The sequence below is a fragment of the Macadamia integrifolia genome, unplaced genomic scaffold, assembly GCF_013358625.1.
Source record: "Macadamia integrifolia cultivar HAES 741 unplaced genomic scaffold, SCU_Mint_v3 scaffold1194, whole genome shotgun sequence".
Lineage (NCBI taxonomy): Eukaryota > Viridiplantae > Streptophyta > Magnoliopsida > Proteales > Proteaceae > Macadamia > Macadamia integrifolia.
In genome coordinates, this window is record NW_024868116.1 from 83696 (window position 1) to 100965 (window position 17270).

The 17270-nt window shown below is 41.6% G+C and overlaps 1 protein-coding gene across 2 annotated transcripts in view; it reads left to right on the top strand.

Annotated features, from left to right (window-relative positions):
* LOC122063116 (translocase of chloroplast 34-like) overlaps nucleotides 1-17223 on the top strand; it is a 31002-nt gene extending 13779 nt beyond the window's left edge. For both annotated transcript variants that reach the window (XM_042626801.1, XM_042626802.1), the window contains exons 6-8: nucleotides 15091-15159; nucleotides 16537-16698; nucleotides 16851-17223. In XM_042626801.1, the coding sequence (XP_042482735.1) occupies nucleotides 15091-15159; nucleotides 16537-16698; nucleotides 16851-16961 (342 nt within the window). In that variant the 3' untranslated portion in view covers nucleotides 16962-17223. The remainder of the gene's footprint in view (nucleotides 1-15090; nucleotides 15160-16536; nucleotides 16699-16850) is intronic.
* Nucleotides 17224-17270: the final 47 nt, after the last annotated feature.

Genomic DNA, 17270 nt, shown 5'->3' on the forward strand with positions numbered 1-17270 from the left:
TCAAATATGGATCCGGTTCATCCCTGTCTGGATACCTAGATGGATATGGATCGGCCCACGGGTGTGCATTTGCATCAACTCCCCTATGTTGAGAAAAACTCATCCACTAGTTTTGTAGGAAGGTAACAATAAAAGCTCATGAGGGGGGTGAATTGCTCATTGTTTACAACACGAACAAAATCCAAGATATAAAACTTCAGAGGTGCATTTGAGTCCGGAAAATCATGGGGGAGAACGAACTCATGATGGTGAACTACTGGCACTGCACTGATGTCCATCATTACTTGATCGATGATCCTTTTGTCTTCCGTTGTTGCCATTGCTAGTTGGTCCACATGTGTTTCCACTTCTGATCCACCTTTTGTAGATGCTATCATGTTTAACAACTTATTATAGAAGGTGTTATTACTATCAGCAAGCCCTCGACAACATGTGTGGAGACTAGAAAGTTTTTCTTGTAGGGTACGGAGATCATCTCTAATTGAAAGGATTAAAATGTCTCGATCAACCTCCATGATGTGAATAAAGGATGGCAATACTGTAAATAAAGAGGATTTTATATCATGATGGCAAGCTTGTATTAAGTAGAAGTCCTTAAGTGATTGACAATGATGTAATATTGAAAGTTCAAGTAATAACTCACAAAAAACATATGGGTAAAGGGTAATCTTGGAAAACAAACTCTAGATGATAACTTACAGATTAGAACAAGGGAGGAGGGCAATTCTGGCAAATCATGAAAAATTGAAAGAAGGAAATAAAAGAGATCGTGGGGGGAGGTACTAAAATACCGACAGTAAAGGAAAGTGAGGGGTTTTACTCCGTCAAACCACAGAAGCCAACAAGGAGGACCTTGGGATGCAACAACCGAATCGACTGATGTGAGGAAGGACGGGGAGGTCCAGGGGAGTCTTTTGGCGATGGAAACCAGCAGTGGGAATCCAGGGATTTTTGAACCAGGTATGGATTCTACGCTCGTTGTCTCTCGTTCTTTCTTCTCTTCTTCTTTTCTTCAGTGCCCCTTGCGCTCTTTGCTTCTTATTCCTCCTCCTTTCTCTTTTTTTGGGGTTGCTGCCTCTCACTTTCTCGTCTTTGATTCACTTCTTTTTTTGCTTTTGTTTTGTTTTGTTTTGTTTTGTTTGTTTGTTCTTTTTTTTTCCCCATCGGAACCCTTCCGACAGGGATTTGGGAAGATGGTAGCTATGGTGGGTTGGGGTTTCGATTCAGTTTCTTTGTCCATCAACAGTCTTTTTTTTTTTTGTTTCTTTTGATGCTGCCGGAACCTTAAAGGAGGCAGGTGGTGGGGTTTTGGTTGGAGCAGTAGGAGTCGAAGGATGGGAACTATTGGGAGACAACGGTGGTTTTTTTTTTTAACTTCTTTGTTTGCAAGAGAGACTTTTTTTTTGGCTCAACCTCAGCAGAACAGTTCTGTCTTGGCTAAACAGGAAAGAGGAATGGGAAGGGGAAAGAGAAGAATTGATGGGGGAAGGATGGGATGGGATCTTTCGGCTTTGATACCAATTGATGCAAGGCCGGTAGGGGTAGGGAAGAATCCTTGAGATGACAGAGCTGCAGGGGAGGGAGAGAGGATTCACACAATGACAAAAGGAGGGGGGGAGAGGAAGAGAAACGCACGTAGCCTGTAGGCTTTCAAACCACACAAAATTCATATTTTCATTTTCTCATTTGTCCATTGGTTACAACCATTATATAGGAAAATAAAGACATAAAAAAGGAAATCAACTTGATAGGAAACTACCCGAACAAAGCGAACCGACTATACTCCTAGCTCTTATGGACTCAACTTCTTAAAATAAACGGAATAAAAGAAAGTAAATATATTATTCTCCTAAATAAAATAAGCTACTAAAATCCTACTAGACCCAAAACTCAATTATGGATCCGGTTCATCCCTGTCTGGATGCCCAGATGGGTTTGGATCGGCCCACGGGTGTGCATCTGCATCGGCAATTCTATTAGGATATTAGAAACCCTATTTGTATGCCTCCATGTATTTTTGATTTATGAGACAACCAAAACATAAAACTTGAATTTCTCTACTCCTAACTCCTGCGTACTCAACTTCCTAAAATAAACAGAGTAAAACAAAATAAAGATATTATTCTCTTACATAAAATTAGCTACGAAAATCCAACTAGACCCAAAACTCAGATATGGATCTGGTTCATCCCTGTCTAGATGCCTAGATGGGTTTGGATCGGCCCACGGGTGTGCATTTGCATCTCCAACTTAACACTTACTTTCCTTGACATTATTTTTTTGTGGATCCTGTCATGTCTCACGGAACTTATTTTTGTATTGTACTACTGTTTTAGTATTCTTAAAAATCCCCTTTTTTGCTTATCCTAAAAGAGAATAAATAAATAAATCCTCCTCTAGAAGTAGATACTACTAGGACAATCTTTACACCAAAAGGAAGCATCACTATTGTGTTAATTATAATTTACAAGCTGCCACTTAATGTATTGTTGCAAAGATTTTTTTTTTTGGGGGGGGGTGGTGGTGCAGTTACATGTGGGATTAGCAACTGATAGGAATCAATTGGAGGTTGTTTCAAACTCTTATCTCTATTTTAGGGTTTGTTTAGGTGTTTTTTTTTCTTGGTCGCCTAGGTGCCTTGTTGGTGTTACCTTGATTTTTCCCCCTCCAATGCCTTGGGTCGCCTTAAAGCCGTGACATCCATGTTAATAATGACCTTCTAAAGGATCTAAGGACTTCTGTTTTTGTAAATTTATACATGGTTTGACATTTTTTTTTTTTTTTTTTTTTTTTTTTTTTTTTTTTTTTTTTTTTTTTTTTTGTGTAAATGACATACTTTTATGAGTATGTATGAGGAAGTGCTTTGCTTCATAGGTAAGCCACATAAAGATCTTCCTTTGAAAGAAGAATCGGGGAACTTTTGGACGGAAAATGGGATGAGGGGGACTAGTAGATTGAAGACGGAGTATATGAGGTGTAACTTTAGACATACAATGTTGGATAATGAAACAGTAAAATTGAGGAGAGAGATACAACAAAGCGACTATTTTAGATACCTGGGGTCAACCATAAATAAAGGTGACATAAAGAATGATGTTTCACAGAGAATTAAAGTGGGATTAATGAAGTGGAGAGGAGTGACTGGAGTGCTATGTGACCGATGTATCCTTTTAAAGCTTAAAGGGAAGTTCTATAGATTTGTTGTACGGCCCGCTATGATGTACAGGGTGGAGTATTGGGTTGTAAAGAAGTGTCATATAGAGAAGTGATGTGTAGTAGAGATGAGGGTGTTATGGTGGATGTGTGGCAAGACTAGGAATGATAAAGTAAGGAATGATCGTATTAGAGCCGAGCTGGGGGTTGCCACAATTAATAACAAGCTCTTAGAAAGTCGTTTAAGGTGGTATGGCCATGTTCAATAGAGGCCTGGGGATGCACTAGTAAAGATGAGTGATCTGATAACAATTGAAGGGAGCTAAAAGATCTAGGGGCAGGCCTAAAATGATCATAGGAGAAGTTGTGTGGAATAACATGCATGGCCTAGGTCTCGTCATAGGAGAAGTTATGTGGAATGACATGCATGGCCTAGGTCTCGTCCCAAGTATGACTTCAGATACTATTGGAGGGCAAGGATCCATGTAGCTGACCCTATTTAGTTGTGTTTCTTCTGACTTGTTGGGCTGTGCCTCTTTCCCCTTACTTTCATTTGTATCTTACATCTCTAGTACCTTTTCTATTACTTCTCTTTTGCCTGGTTCCTATGATGTTTTGGATCTCTGTTTCCCTTTTGTTTTGCATGGATCCATGTAGATGACCCCATTAAGTTGGGATAAGGCTGAGTTGTTTGTTTTTTGTTGTTGTTGTATGGAATGAGGGGGGAGGGGGAGGGGGTGGGGGGGAGGAAGGCTGTGGAGAAGCTTTGAAAAAGTTATTTGTATGTATAGTCATATAGGAAATATGATTAGTTCCAAGTGTATAACAATGTATAGGTAAAATATAATTATCTGGTGCCCCCCATCTATTTATATCTTTCTAAATTCTTTATGTGAGAAAATGTTTTTTGTGGGGGAGAGTGGCCCCTGCACCCAGACACATTGGGTGGTGGGGGGGGGGGAATGACCAGCCCGTTCCCATGAAAGGGAAAATGACTCTTCTGTGGATGCTTCCTTATGCACTCACATTGGCCTTTGCGCACGTGCATGTACTGCACTCCCCCGCAGGAAACACTTCCCTTATTTATATTTACATATTACTGGTTTAAGTTGGTTATATGTATTCCTATGCCCCCAAAGTGGTGTGTTAGGTTGACAACCAACACTTATTATAATTAGCCATAACCTGTCAATCTTTTTGCATGGATCCTTGCGCTCATTGTTGCTTGGAATCTCCATGTAGCCGGCCTCATTAAGCTGGGATAAGGTTTTGGATGATGTTGTTGGTGTTGTATCATTACTAGTTTAAGTTGGCCCCTTGAATAGAAAATTTCTGGTCTGCCACTGGGATGGATCCATTCAGGTGGTTGTACACTTGAACCGTGCACCTCAAATTTGAATCCTTCAGCCTTGAGAAGAGATTGGGGATGGATTTGGATTCCAGAAAGGGCGTTGATCTGGAGGTTCAATTGAGTAAGTTGTGTCAGATTCTGAACAGTGGGTGGCTGCCATTGAAGGAATTGAAGGAGATGTTCAAGTACATTGACTTCTGGGGGGAGAGACAGTGAGTCATAGATATTACCAGAGGAGTTGTTATATTCTGGTAATAGGATCCCAGTTGAGTTTCCTATTGGACTGTGTTTTAGCAACTTGGTGTTTAATTCTATTTCCACTTCTATTTGTATGCTCGATCTAAATTCAAAGTGTTTTCTGACACTTGAATCTAACCTTACATATCAATTCACTAAAAGAAGGAATGAAGTGTAGAATTCTGAACCCTTTGTTTCATATTTTTTTGGGGTGAATTACCCATTGTTACATTATCTGTGTCCTTGATGCATTCTCAGAGCGGGGCTTGGATGTCCTGTGTGGTTTCTAAGCTTTCTACATCTAAAAGTACATGAATAATACATGAAAGAAATGTTTGCTGGACTGTGGACCACCAGTCCAGCTGTTAATTCTTTACATTGATGAGATTTTCAAGCACAGTGATTTTGCCATCCATATTTTGAAGCAGATAATGGATTCCTCTTCAAGCAATTCCAGTGGTTTGGTTAGTGCAACATACTGAACATGTGATATTGATTTGCAACATAGGTTTTAAAAATAATATATTCCAGATTTGTTATAGTTTTTTTTATGCCTCGATTACAACTTAAAATGATGGGGACATCAAGACGTTCAACCGAAGGAAGAAGAAGACCCAACCTTCTTTGTGGTTGGAGGATTAGAAGAAGAAGAAAGAAAGAAAAAAAAAAAAAAGAAAGAAAAGGAAGGCTTGATCCAGCCTTTCCAGCGCTGGATCAAGTCCTCTCATTCCTTTCTTTGCCAAGATTGTGTGGTCCCCACCAAATCTGATATGTTAGGAGTTTTAATTCCTAGGATTTTGCCAAGATTGTGTGGCCCCCACCAAATCTGATATGTTAGTAGTTTTATTCCTAGAATTTTGTTTATTTATGTCATTGAGTTAAGTAGGAAACTAAATAACACTCCTATTTGTTTTTTTTTTCGGAAACTTCTTTATTTTTGAGATTATGTTCCTAGATTAGCCTTTTCTTTTTAGTAATTATCCTATTATTTATGTAAGGGCATTGGCCACAATGAAATTAATGAAAGTTGTTGATTAAAAAAAGGCAAAGCCAGCGTCCCTCTCTCCCTCGCACGATCTTCTCTCATTCTCGGTCTCTCTCTCTTTTCTCACTCTCGTTCTCTCTCTTTCTCGACTCTCTCTCTTATCTCGACTTTCATCTCTCTCTTTTGCTGTTTCTGTTTTCTCTGTTGCTGCTGCACTATTGCAGCCATTGTCCACAGTAACTGGAGATCACCTCCATTGAATAAACCCCACCTGGGTTGCTGCTGAGTTCCTCATCATCAAGCTGGGCTGCTGCTGAGCACTACATCATCAAGCTGGACCTTTTTCCTCGTCAAATAAGGTGGACTGCACCTCTGTTTTGGAGGACTTCGGCTTCTCCATTTTTTCTCAGATCGGGACAGCAAGAAGATAAGTAAAATCCCCCTTGTTCCACATCCTTTGACTGCCTATTATCCCCATTATCTCCCCCACTGAAATCTGAAATTAATCTCTGTTTTCAAACCATCTATTTTCTGCTGAAACCTGAAATTAATCCCTGCTGTTTTACCTTATTAGTTGACTGGTTTCAGAGAACTGCTCGGGTTGCTTATTATGCTTAGTGTTTTTATTGATGTGTGCTAAACCTAACACATATTTGCTGCCATGTTCCCTTCCTCCTACCCCCATTTGACGCTTGGGTAGTTTAAGTGTATTTTATGCTTAGATTATTATTGACCAAAGCTGCCCTGTTAATTAGTCTATTATCTTGCATGTTAAATCTGTACTTTGCTGAGCAACTTTGAACACAACCCAATTCAAGACCTATCGAGTATTCCTTACTCTGGTGGATTGACCCCTATAGGAAACCTAGTTGCCTAGGCATCCTCCCTACATCATCTTGGTATCAGAGCCAGGTTTTGTCTAGGTTTAGGATAATTAGGTATTGTTGTCCCTTGTTTACATGTCTTACCTTTTGAGGTCTAGTCTCCGTCACCATCTGTCCGTGGTCGAGTCTGAGCTAAGAGAGCGATACTATAGATTAGAGGACACCCTTTTCTTTCTTAAGTTGGCGGGACCAAATAGCATTAGACGCTATTTCCTCCAAAAGCATATACTTGAGAGGGAGATTTTTGACCTCAAGATTGAGAGGGCTAACTACTTGTCTCAATTGGAGACTGAGTAGACCTTGAGTATTTGGTGGCAACCGTACCATTGGCTCCCCATCTCCTTATGTCCACTCGTAGTGGTAGAGTATACCAGGATATGTCTGACCCTCCTAGCACCTCCACCCAATCTGAGCAATTGGCTAAATTCATGAAAGCCGTCCAAGCCATACAGGAAACACAAGCTGCCCATCTCCAAGCCCTTACCGATAAGTTGGCTGCCCTCGAGACAAGTGCCCAAAACCCTGATAGACAGCAAGGCCATAACACAACTGGCACTGAACCTAGGGACAGGGACCCTAACCCTGAGGAAGTAAACGAAAATAACCAGACTAATGGTTATGACCAGATAGGGGATAACTTCTAAGGCCTAAGGCGTGGTAGGGATCAGGGTAGGGGTCGAGGCCCACCGCCAAGACGCCAAACCCAATATGGAGATGATGAGGGTTATGAGCATCATGATAGGGGCTTTGATGTCAGATGGATGATTAAGGTAGATGCCCTTACCTATGATGGTCAGATTGATGCTAGGATCCTTCTGGATTGGATCAAGCAGATGGATAGGTACTTTCTACGATATGCCAGAGGAAGTCCGCTACCGATATTCTAAGTTCAAACTTATTGGAGCTGCCCAGGACTTCTGGACAGACCTAGAGTACCAGGAGGACCACCTAGGACTTGAGCCAATCACCACCTGGGCAGAAATGCAAGAGCGGCTCAACAGGGAATTTTTGCCCCATCACTTATGGGCTCCAGTTGTTGAATGAAATGAATACCCTGAAGCAAGGGAAGTTGACTGTGACCGAATACATGAGCAAGTTCAATGAATTGAAAATTAGAAGCTGTATTCGGGAGGATGTTGAGCAGACACTATCTAGATTCCTTACCGGGCTCAACTCTGAAATTCAGTCTCGTATGGCACCCCACCTGGTGCGAGACGTCCCACAGGCCTTCAGGATAGCCCTTGAGGTGGAATCCTCCATGAGAACTTATTCTCAGAGGAAGAGGTTCCAAGCTGGGGAGTCCCAATTTAGAAAATCACCCCAAGGCTCAACTAGATTCCTAAAACCGCTGCACCACAACGTCAATTTGACAACAAGGGTAAAGGAATTTTGGGAGAAGCACCCAAGAGTAGTGGGCAACAACAGTGCTTCAAGTGTCGTGGGTTTGATCACTTCTCCAGAGAGTGTCCTAATAGGAATCTTTATGTAGGAGAGCAGACCCCTGAAGAAAGTGACCAAGAGGGTTTTCAGGACTATGAGTATGAGGACCATAGACCGGATGAGACAATATCTGATGAGGACACCGAGGAGGCCGGTGACCTCAAGCTTGGCATTGTGCGTTGCATGGTCTCACAACCTAAGGGTAGCGATGATTGGCGACGAACTAATATTTTCATCACTTACACATGTCATCAGGACAAGAACTGCCGTGTCACCATAGACAGCGGGAGTTGCATGAATGTGGTCGCCAAGAGCGTTGTTGCTCGAATGGGCCTCAAACTTGAACCCCACCCCAAGCCTTACAAGGTTGCATGGGTTGATCAGTCCACCATTCCCGTTAATCTGAGGTGTTTAGTTCCCCTACACTTTGCAGGATATGAGGATCGAGTGTGGTGTGATGTCCTAGAGATGGATGTTGCCCACATCATTCTAGGTAGACCATGGTTATTTGACCGGGATGTTACCAATTGCGGGAAGTCTTAACACCTATGTCTTTGAGTTCAAAGGGAAGAAGATTAGACTGACCCCCAGTGCCCCTAGGGAAGTTAGGGTTCCAGAACACAAGGGAAGTACATCCAAACACCCCCCCACCAAATAACTCAACATTTTAAATCAACAACAATTTGAAGGAGTGTCACGAGTCAGGGGTGATTTATGCTCTAGTTGCTGTACAGAGTAATACCGATAGGTCACGCTTATTCACTGAGGCTCCTAGAGAAGTGCAACCCTTGTTGAGGAAATTCGAGAGGTTATTCCCTGAGGAACTACCTGATGAGTTACCGCCTATGCGTGACATCTAGCACGCTATTGACTTAGTTCCAGGATCCTCTCTCCCGAACTTACTCCATTACCGAATGAATCCCAAAGAACATGTCGAACTCAAACGGCAAGTGGATGAACTGTTGCAGAAGGGATTCATTAGGGAAAGCCTTAGCCCATGTGCTGTACCTGCCTTGCTCACGCCAAAGAAAGATAGCACATGGCGTATGTGTGTTGATAGTAGGGCCATCAATAAAATCACCATCAAGTATAGGTTCCCTATCCCTAGGCTTGATGACATGTTGGATATGATGGCCAACTCTTCGATCTTTTCGTAGATTGATCTCAAGAGCGGGTACCACCAGATTAGGGTTAGGCCAGGAGATGAGTGGAAGACAACCTTCAAGACGAAGGATGGCCTCTTTGAGTGGTTAGTCATGCCTTTTGGCTTATCAAATGCACCTAGCACCTTCATGAGGATAATGAATCAAGTGCTTCAACCATAGTTGTCACGGCGCCAAGGCGAACCAAGGCGGTGGAGGGTTGTCTAAGCGTTTAGGCGAGAAGGCGCCCGCCTTAAGGCGAACTAGGCGAACAAGTGTTATTTTTTATTTTTTCAAATTTTTAACATTATTTAGTAAGTTATATATACCTTGTATCATAAAAAATCAAGATTAAGCCACATCAAGTCATTAAAAATCAACATTTAGCCACATCAAGTCATTAAAAATCAACATTTAGCCACATTAAATCATAAAAAATTAACATTAAGTAGAAAAATGCTCTAATTCTATAATAAGTTTGACTGGTCAAATGATTTTATTTTTACATGAGACTTTTTGTATTAGTTATAATATAAAACCAGCTTTCTAACAAGTCTAAGATTACTTAAATCTGAGTTGCAATGACAAAGTAATGCTTTAGTCAAACTTATTTTTAAGTGCGCGAATACTGTTAAAATCGCCTAAATGAAAATAATTTTATGAATATCAAAACAAAATATTTTTTTACCGGACTTTTGGTTTTTAGCAATGTTTTAACATGATAGAATTTATAAAATTTTCATAATTGAGAAAAACCCTAGCATTTAAAAGTTGAAAATCGTCCATATAACCAAAATCCAGTTTTTGTTCTTGGACTGGGGGGTTGACTTTTTATCCTTTTGGAATTTGATTTTTAAACTATTTTTATTGGATTCAAATAGGGGGTATTTGCTTATTTATGAATAATATCTTAAGTAAATGAAATAACAAATGTTATTTCATTTACTTGAATGATATTTGGCATAAATAAGTGCCGAAATAGAAGGCAACATGCAGTGCAACAAGGCGGCTGTCGCCTAGGCGACGCCTTGGCGACGCCTTGACAACTATGGCTTCAACCATTCATTGGCAAGTTCCTTGTGGTTTACTTTGATGACATCCTCATCTATAGTAAGACCCCGTCCTCCCACTTGGATCACTTACAGAAGGTTTTTCATGTGCTCTTATAAGAGAAACTCTATGTCAACTTCAAGAAGTGCACCTTCATGAGTGATCAAGTCATCTTCCTGGGATTTGTTGTGTCAGCTCAGGGAGTATCTGTTGAGCCTAAGAAAGTGAGAGCGATTGTAGAATGGCCTGAGCCAACTAACATTTATGAGATACGAAGCTTTCATGGCTTAGCCACTTTCTACAGAAGATTCATTTACTGGTTTAGTTCCATTATGTCTCCTATCACCGATTGCATGAAAAAGGAGTTTCAATGGACTAAGAGTGCTACGAAGGCCTTTAATGAGATTAAAAAGCTTATGACTGAAGGTCCAGTCCTGCGCCTTCCAGATTTCTCTAAGGTCTTCGAAGTAAATTGTGATGCATCTGGTATTGGGATAGGTGGTGTCCTAGGACAAGAGGGCCACCCTATTGCCTATTTTAGTGAGAAGCTTAATGAAGCTAGGCAACGATATTCCACATACGACAAGGAATTCTATGCGGTTGTCCAATCATTGCACTATTGGCGACATTACCTTTTACTGTAAGAATTCGTGCTATTCTCTGACAACCAAGCTTAGAGATACCTGAGTGCTCAAAAGAAACTTAACTAGAGGCATGCCAAGTGGGTTGAGTTTCTCCAAGAGTACACTTTTGTACTCAAGCACAGACCTGGTGTCGAGAATTCTGCTGCAGATGCACTGAGCCAGGTGAACATGTTCCTCATTCGCACCAATGCTAGGAGTCGGGCTAGTGTGCTATTCCAGGCAATGAGTGTAGAGGTTGTTGGGTTCGAGCGAGTCAAGGACCAATACCCCACCTGTCCTGATTTTAGTATGCCGTTCACTTCCTTGAATAAAGGCAACCCAGTCAACCGCTCGGACTACCTACTTAGTGAGGGCTTTCTTTTTAAAGGAAGCAAGTTGTGCATTCCCAGGACTTCACTCCGAGATTTCCTGATCTGGGAATTGCATGCTGGGGGAGTCGCTGGCCACTTCGATCGATATAAGACCATCACCCTCGTTGAGGACCGATTCTTTTAGCCAGGACTGAAGAGGGATGTTGCTAGAGTTGTGAGTCAGTGTAGGACATGCCAGACCGCCAAACAACAAAAGCAAAACACGGGTTTGTACACTCTCCTACCCGTTCCCCATTCCCCTTGGCAGGACCTTAGCATGGACTTCGTGCTTGGTCTACCAAGAACTTCGAGAGGCCATGATTCTGTTTATGTGGTTGTGGACCGCTTTTCGAAGATGGCCCATTTCATCCCATGCGTTAAGACCTCCGATGCATCCATAGTAGCCAAACTTTTCTTTAATGAGGTTGTCAAGTACCATGGGTTACCCCTCACCATAGTGTCCGATAGGGATGTTAAGTTCACTAGTCATTTTTGGAGGACCCTATGGCGGATGATGGGCACGAAGCTCCATTTCTCCTCCGCTTTCCACCCTCAGACCGATGGCCAGACCGAGGTTGTCAATAGGAGCTTAGGGAATTTATTACGTTGCCTCATAGGAGAACACCTTACCAGTTGGGATCGAGTCCTTAGCCAGGCTGAATTTGCATATAATAGTTCTAAGAACTGTACCACTGGTCTGTCCCCCTTTGAGATCTGTTCAGGATACCAGCCCCGGGCACCCATAGACCTTATCCCAGTCGTGTCTAGTTTCAGGACCTCCTAGTCAGCCGAATATTTTGCTCAGCATATACATGATTTGCATGCAGGTATAAGAAGACAGATAACATTGGGCAATGAACAATATAAATCGAAGGCTGATGTGCACAGAAGGCTACAAGAGTTTCAAGAGGGCGATATGGTGATGGTAAGAATCAAGACGCAACGTAAAGCGAGCAAGCTACATGCTCGTTGCACAGGTTTGTTCAAGGTACTCAAGAAGATAGGTGCTAATGCGTATGTTCTTGATCTGCCAGCTGGCATGGAGATCAGTAATATTTTCAATGTTGAAGACCTAGTCCCATACCATGGTACCTCGACCTTTACCCCTTTCTATCCTGATGACCTTGAAGACTTCCCCTTCAACATTGATGAGACTTCTGAGCCAAGCCAACCACTTTCCCCCACCTCATTACCACCTCTGCCTAAGGTCACGAGAAGAACTGAAGAAGTTGAGGAAATCCTTGATGAGAGGATTGTGTCCACACACACTGGAGGTTCTAAAGAGTTCTTGGTCAAGTGGCGTGGACGTCCAAAAATTGACAACACCTGGATCACAATGCAAGAAGTCCAACAACTCAACCCAGATCTACTTGAGTATTACATGAGCTTTAATTCACCGGAGGTGAATTCTTGCAAGCCGGGGAGAGTTGATGGGGATATCAAGACGTACAGCCGAAGGAAGAAGAAGACCCAACCTTCTTTGTGGTTGGAGGATTAGAAGAATAAGAAAGAAGAAAAAAAAAGAAAAAGAAAAGGAAGGCACGATCCAGCCTTCCCAACGTTGGATCGAGTCCTCTCCTTCCTTTCTTTGCCAAGATTGTGTGGCCCCCACCAAATCTGATATGTTAGTAGTTTTATTTCCTAGGATTTTGCCAAGATTGTGTGGCCTCCACCAAATCTGATATGTTAGTAGTTTTATTCCTAGGATTTTGTTTATTTAGGTCATTGAGTTAAGTAGGAAACTAAATAACACTCCTATTTGTTTTTTTTAGGAAACTTCTTTATTTCTGAGATTATGTTCTTAGATTAGTCTTTTCTTTTTAGTAATTATCCTATTATTTATGTAAGGGCATTGGCCACAATGAAATTAATGAAAGTTGTTGATAAAAAAAAAAGGCAAAGCCAACGTCCCTCTCTCCCTCTCACCCTCTCACGATCTCCTCTCATTCTCGGTCTCTCTCTCTTTTCTCACTCGTTCTCCCTCTTTCTCGATTCTCTCTCTTATCTCGACTTTCATCTCTCTTTTGTTGTTTCTGTTTTCTCTGTTGCTGCTGCACTATTGCAGCCATTGTCCACAATAACTGGAGATCACCTCCATTGAATAAACCCCACCTGGGTTGCTGCTGAGTTCCTCATCATCAAGCTGGGCTGCTGCTGAGCACTACATCATCAAGCTGGACCTTTTTCCTCGTCAAATAAGGTGGACTGCACCTCTGTTTTGGAGGACTTCGGCTTCTCCATTTCTTCTCAGATCGGGATAGCAAGAAGATAAGTAAAACCCCCCTGTTCCACATCCATTGACTGCCTATTATCCCCATTATCTCCCCCACTGAAATCTGAAATTAATCTCTGTTTTCAAACCATCTATTTTCTGCTGAAACCTGAAATTAATCCCTGCTGTTTTACCTTATTAGTTGACTGATTTCAGAGAACTGCTCGGGTTGCTTATTATGCTTAGTGTCTTGATTGATGTGTGCTAAACCTAACACATATTTGCTGCCATGTTCCCTTCCCCATACCCCATTTGACGCTTGGGTAGTTTAAGTGTTTTTCATGCTTAGATTATTATTGACCAAAGCTGCCCTGTTAATTAGTCTATTATCTTGCATGTGAAATCTGTACTTTGCTGAGCAACTTTGAACCCAACCCAATTCAAGACCTATTGAGTATTCCTTACTCTGGTGGATTGACCCCTATAGGAAACCTAGTTGCCTAGGCACCCTCCCTACATCATAAAGCCACACCGAAGTAAGCAGAATATCTAATAGATTTTGATCCCGAGTATCCACAACGTATCTTCAGTTTCAGAATGTTAGATTTTTACAATTTTACTAGAGCTTTATTTAGCTTCTTTTTTCTGTTCAACTGAGTAAAACAATCCAGAATTTTATTTTTCTAGTCTTCACAACAGTCACTTTGTTATGAAATAAACACTATCAAGATATAGTTGTTTGGCCACACACAAACACACATGATAGCTAATTAAAGGACCGACTGTCGAACGGGCTTATGAAAGTTATTGAGTTCTTGCCCATTACTTTTCATTGTTACAATGGCTGAAAACATCAAAATACTAAATCAAACATGAAAGGAACTGTTTAGTTGGGGTGAGGTGCCAGCTTTGATAGTTGTGGTCAAAGCTCAATATAAATGGTGCCTCCTCCTTCAGCAATTTTTTTTTTTGGGTGAATAACTCCTCCAGCATTACTATCTAACTGTTGATTGAAAAACAGAGGGGAAGAGTATTACGGGAGACGAAGTCTTCTCCTTGTAAGGGTTCTTCTTTGTTTGCATTATGGAATGTAGATGAGGAGGTTCTCATTAAGAAAGTAATAATAAAAAAAAAAGGAGGTTTCCATGTGTTGTCAGTGCATTTGGTAATGGGTTCTGTATTTTGTTTTGAATCTAAAGCTAGAGAGAAAGATTATTTTTTTTTGTATGAAAATATATTAAATGATGGTATTTTTGTGGAAAAATTTATACGATAGTAGTATAGTATGAAATGCATCCATGTTTCTGTAAATTCAGGCTCTGACTGGGCTGGGCTGGGCTGAGCATGAGGCCTCAACTCTAACCCAGCCCAATCCCACCATGGATTTGTCAACCCTAGTCCCACTGGCCTGGGCCCAGAAAAAATTGGGCTCAGGTTTTCTGTGACCAAGTGGCACCGTGAGACAGGACAATCAAAACTATATGTTAGCCCCTTATTTTCTGTGTGCATACTTCTGAAGAAAGTTGGTTTTTTATTTATTTATTTTTAAGTTCTGAAATGCTGAATCATTTTTCTATATCACTAGCCTACAGAATGTTGCATTGATACAATTTATTTACCCGTTTTCTGTTGATGTTTTTAGGGGTCTGCCATTCCAGTTGTTTTGGTTGAGAACAGTGGGAGGTGCAATACAAATGACACTGGTGAAAAGGTAGTCTTTTTCTTTCCATTTCTTTTGTTGGATTATAAATAATGATGACGATGGTGATTATTATTATTTCTATGGTAGAGGGTTGACGCCTGAATATACTAATTTGGGAAAAATGGACATGGTTACGAATCCGTAAAATAGGGGGGGGGTGGTTGAGGAGAGGTCATGGGGCGCACCATTTTTGCCCCTAGGTGTGCGAAAGAATCCAGGGGATCTTTTGCCCTATTAGTATTTGGAGAAAAGAGCGCTGCCAGTCTAGTGTTCCCTATGCCCAGGCATAGCTGGGTGTGAAAAGACCCAGCTGCCCCCATGTGAGCTGGGTCGCCCAGCTGTGTCTGGGCGTGGGAATGCTAGACTGGCAGGGTTCCCTTTCCCTTATTATTTTTACTATTGTTGTTATTATTAGACAAGGGTGTAACACAGTGCACGAGGCTCGTGCTGTTGCAGGGTCTGGGGAGGAGCATGTGTACGCAGCCTTACTCCCACTTCGTGAGAGGCTGTTTCCTGAGTTGCACGTGCCGAGGCTTACCCTCACTAGGGAATGAAACTTTCAACCTTTCTATGCCCGAAGGCACATGGCAGATGGACAACCGGAAGTTTACGACTCCTTTTTTTCTCTTTGACAAGAGGAACTTCAGCTGCCTTTTAGGAAGGGGTTCCTGTGCTGCACACTTCCATTGTGCCACATGGACAAGTGATATGACTATTCTGACCATTGAGTAGGGAGGGGCATGATCTTGATTCACCACATGTCAAATTTCAGAGTTTAATTGAATTATGGGGAAGTGTTTCCTGTGGGGGGAGTGTGGTTCTTGTGCATGTGCAAGGGTAGTGAGAGGCATGAGGAAAGCCATCAACAGAGAGTTTCATTTTATTGGGAGTAGGTCGGTCATTTTGCACCACCATATGTCTGGGTGCAGGGCCACACTCCCCCCACAGAAACCATTTTCCCCTTAACTATATATAACCTCCCATTTATTGGCATTCTGGCCTCTACTGTGCACTCTCCCATAGTTTTGATTTTTTGGAAGGTCTATTTTTGCCACTTTGCAAATCCATTGGGGCTGAAATTTGATACTCGAGCAGGGGACCTTGGAGTCTACTTGTCCACAAGATTTGGGCCTCGACTGAGCTGCCACGTTGCAGATTTTTGGAGTGTGCAGGAAGCCCTAAATGGGCTGCCTAGGAAAAGTAGAGCCCCAGAATTTTATTTTGACCAAGACAGTCATACAATTTACCCAGACTTCAAAATACATTTAACAGTCTGTGGTAGGAGTTAAGAAATTTTATCCTCCCAGGGTTCATAGTGTATGTCTCTTTATCCCCCTTCATTAAATATAATAAGGAGATTAAGACTTGCTTTGATTTGGATGCTAGGTTCTTCCAAATGGCACTGCTTGGATTCCAAACTTGGTGAAAACAATCACAGTTGTCATTTCAAATGGGAGCAAAGCAATTTTGGTTGACAGGAAATTAATTGAAGGCCCCAATCCAAACGATAAGGGAAAGCTGTGGATTCCATTGATATTGGCCCTTCAGGTAAAGCTTATTATTAACTTATTCTTCTTTTATTCATTATCTCGGGATGGGGGGAAGGGGGAGGGGTGTTATGTATTGTTGGTTCTGCTCTTGCTCTTTTGTACTTTACTAGATGTAAGGACCGTTACAGTTGTGTCGTTTCTTTCTTGCAGTATTTCTTTGTTGTTAAACCAATTCAACAGGCAATCAGGCAGGATATTGCAAACGAGAGTAAGCCTTTGTGGGAGCTGCGGGATATGGGCTTGTCGAACCGCCAGTTCTGATTCCACATCCAAATAAGCCTTCCTCAGATGTTACTTGTTTCTTCAATGCTAGTGACTTTTTGTCCTTTAGTTCTATTGTTTGTTCTTCACCTCAGGATTAGGATTTTTCACTCTGTTTGCTACAGCACACCTCTCCGGCAATGGATTTTATTCTGGGATTTGAGATTAACTCAACTGAGTTCGTTTGGTGACTTAAACTGTGTATCTGTTTTCATTTGAATGATCCATATCTAATTCACATTGGTCATTGTTTTCTTTTGTAGATTTTGTTCTCTCTCACTCATCTCCTCAGGGTCTTGAAAATCTCTC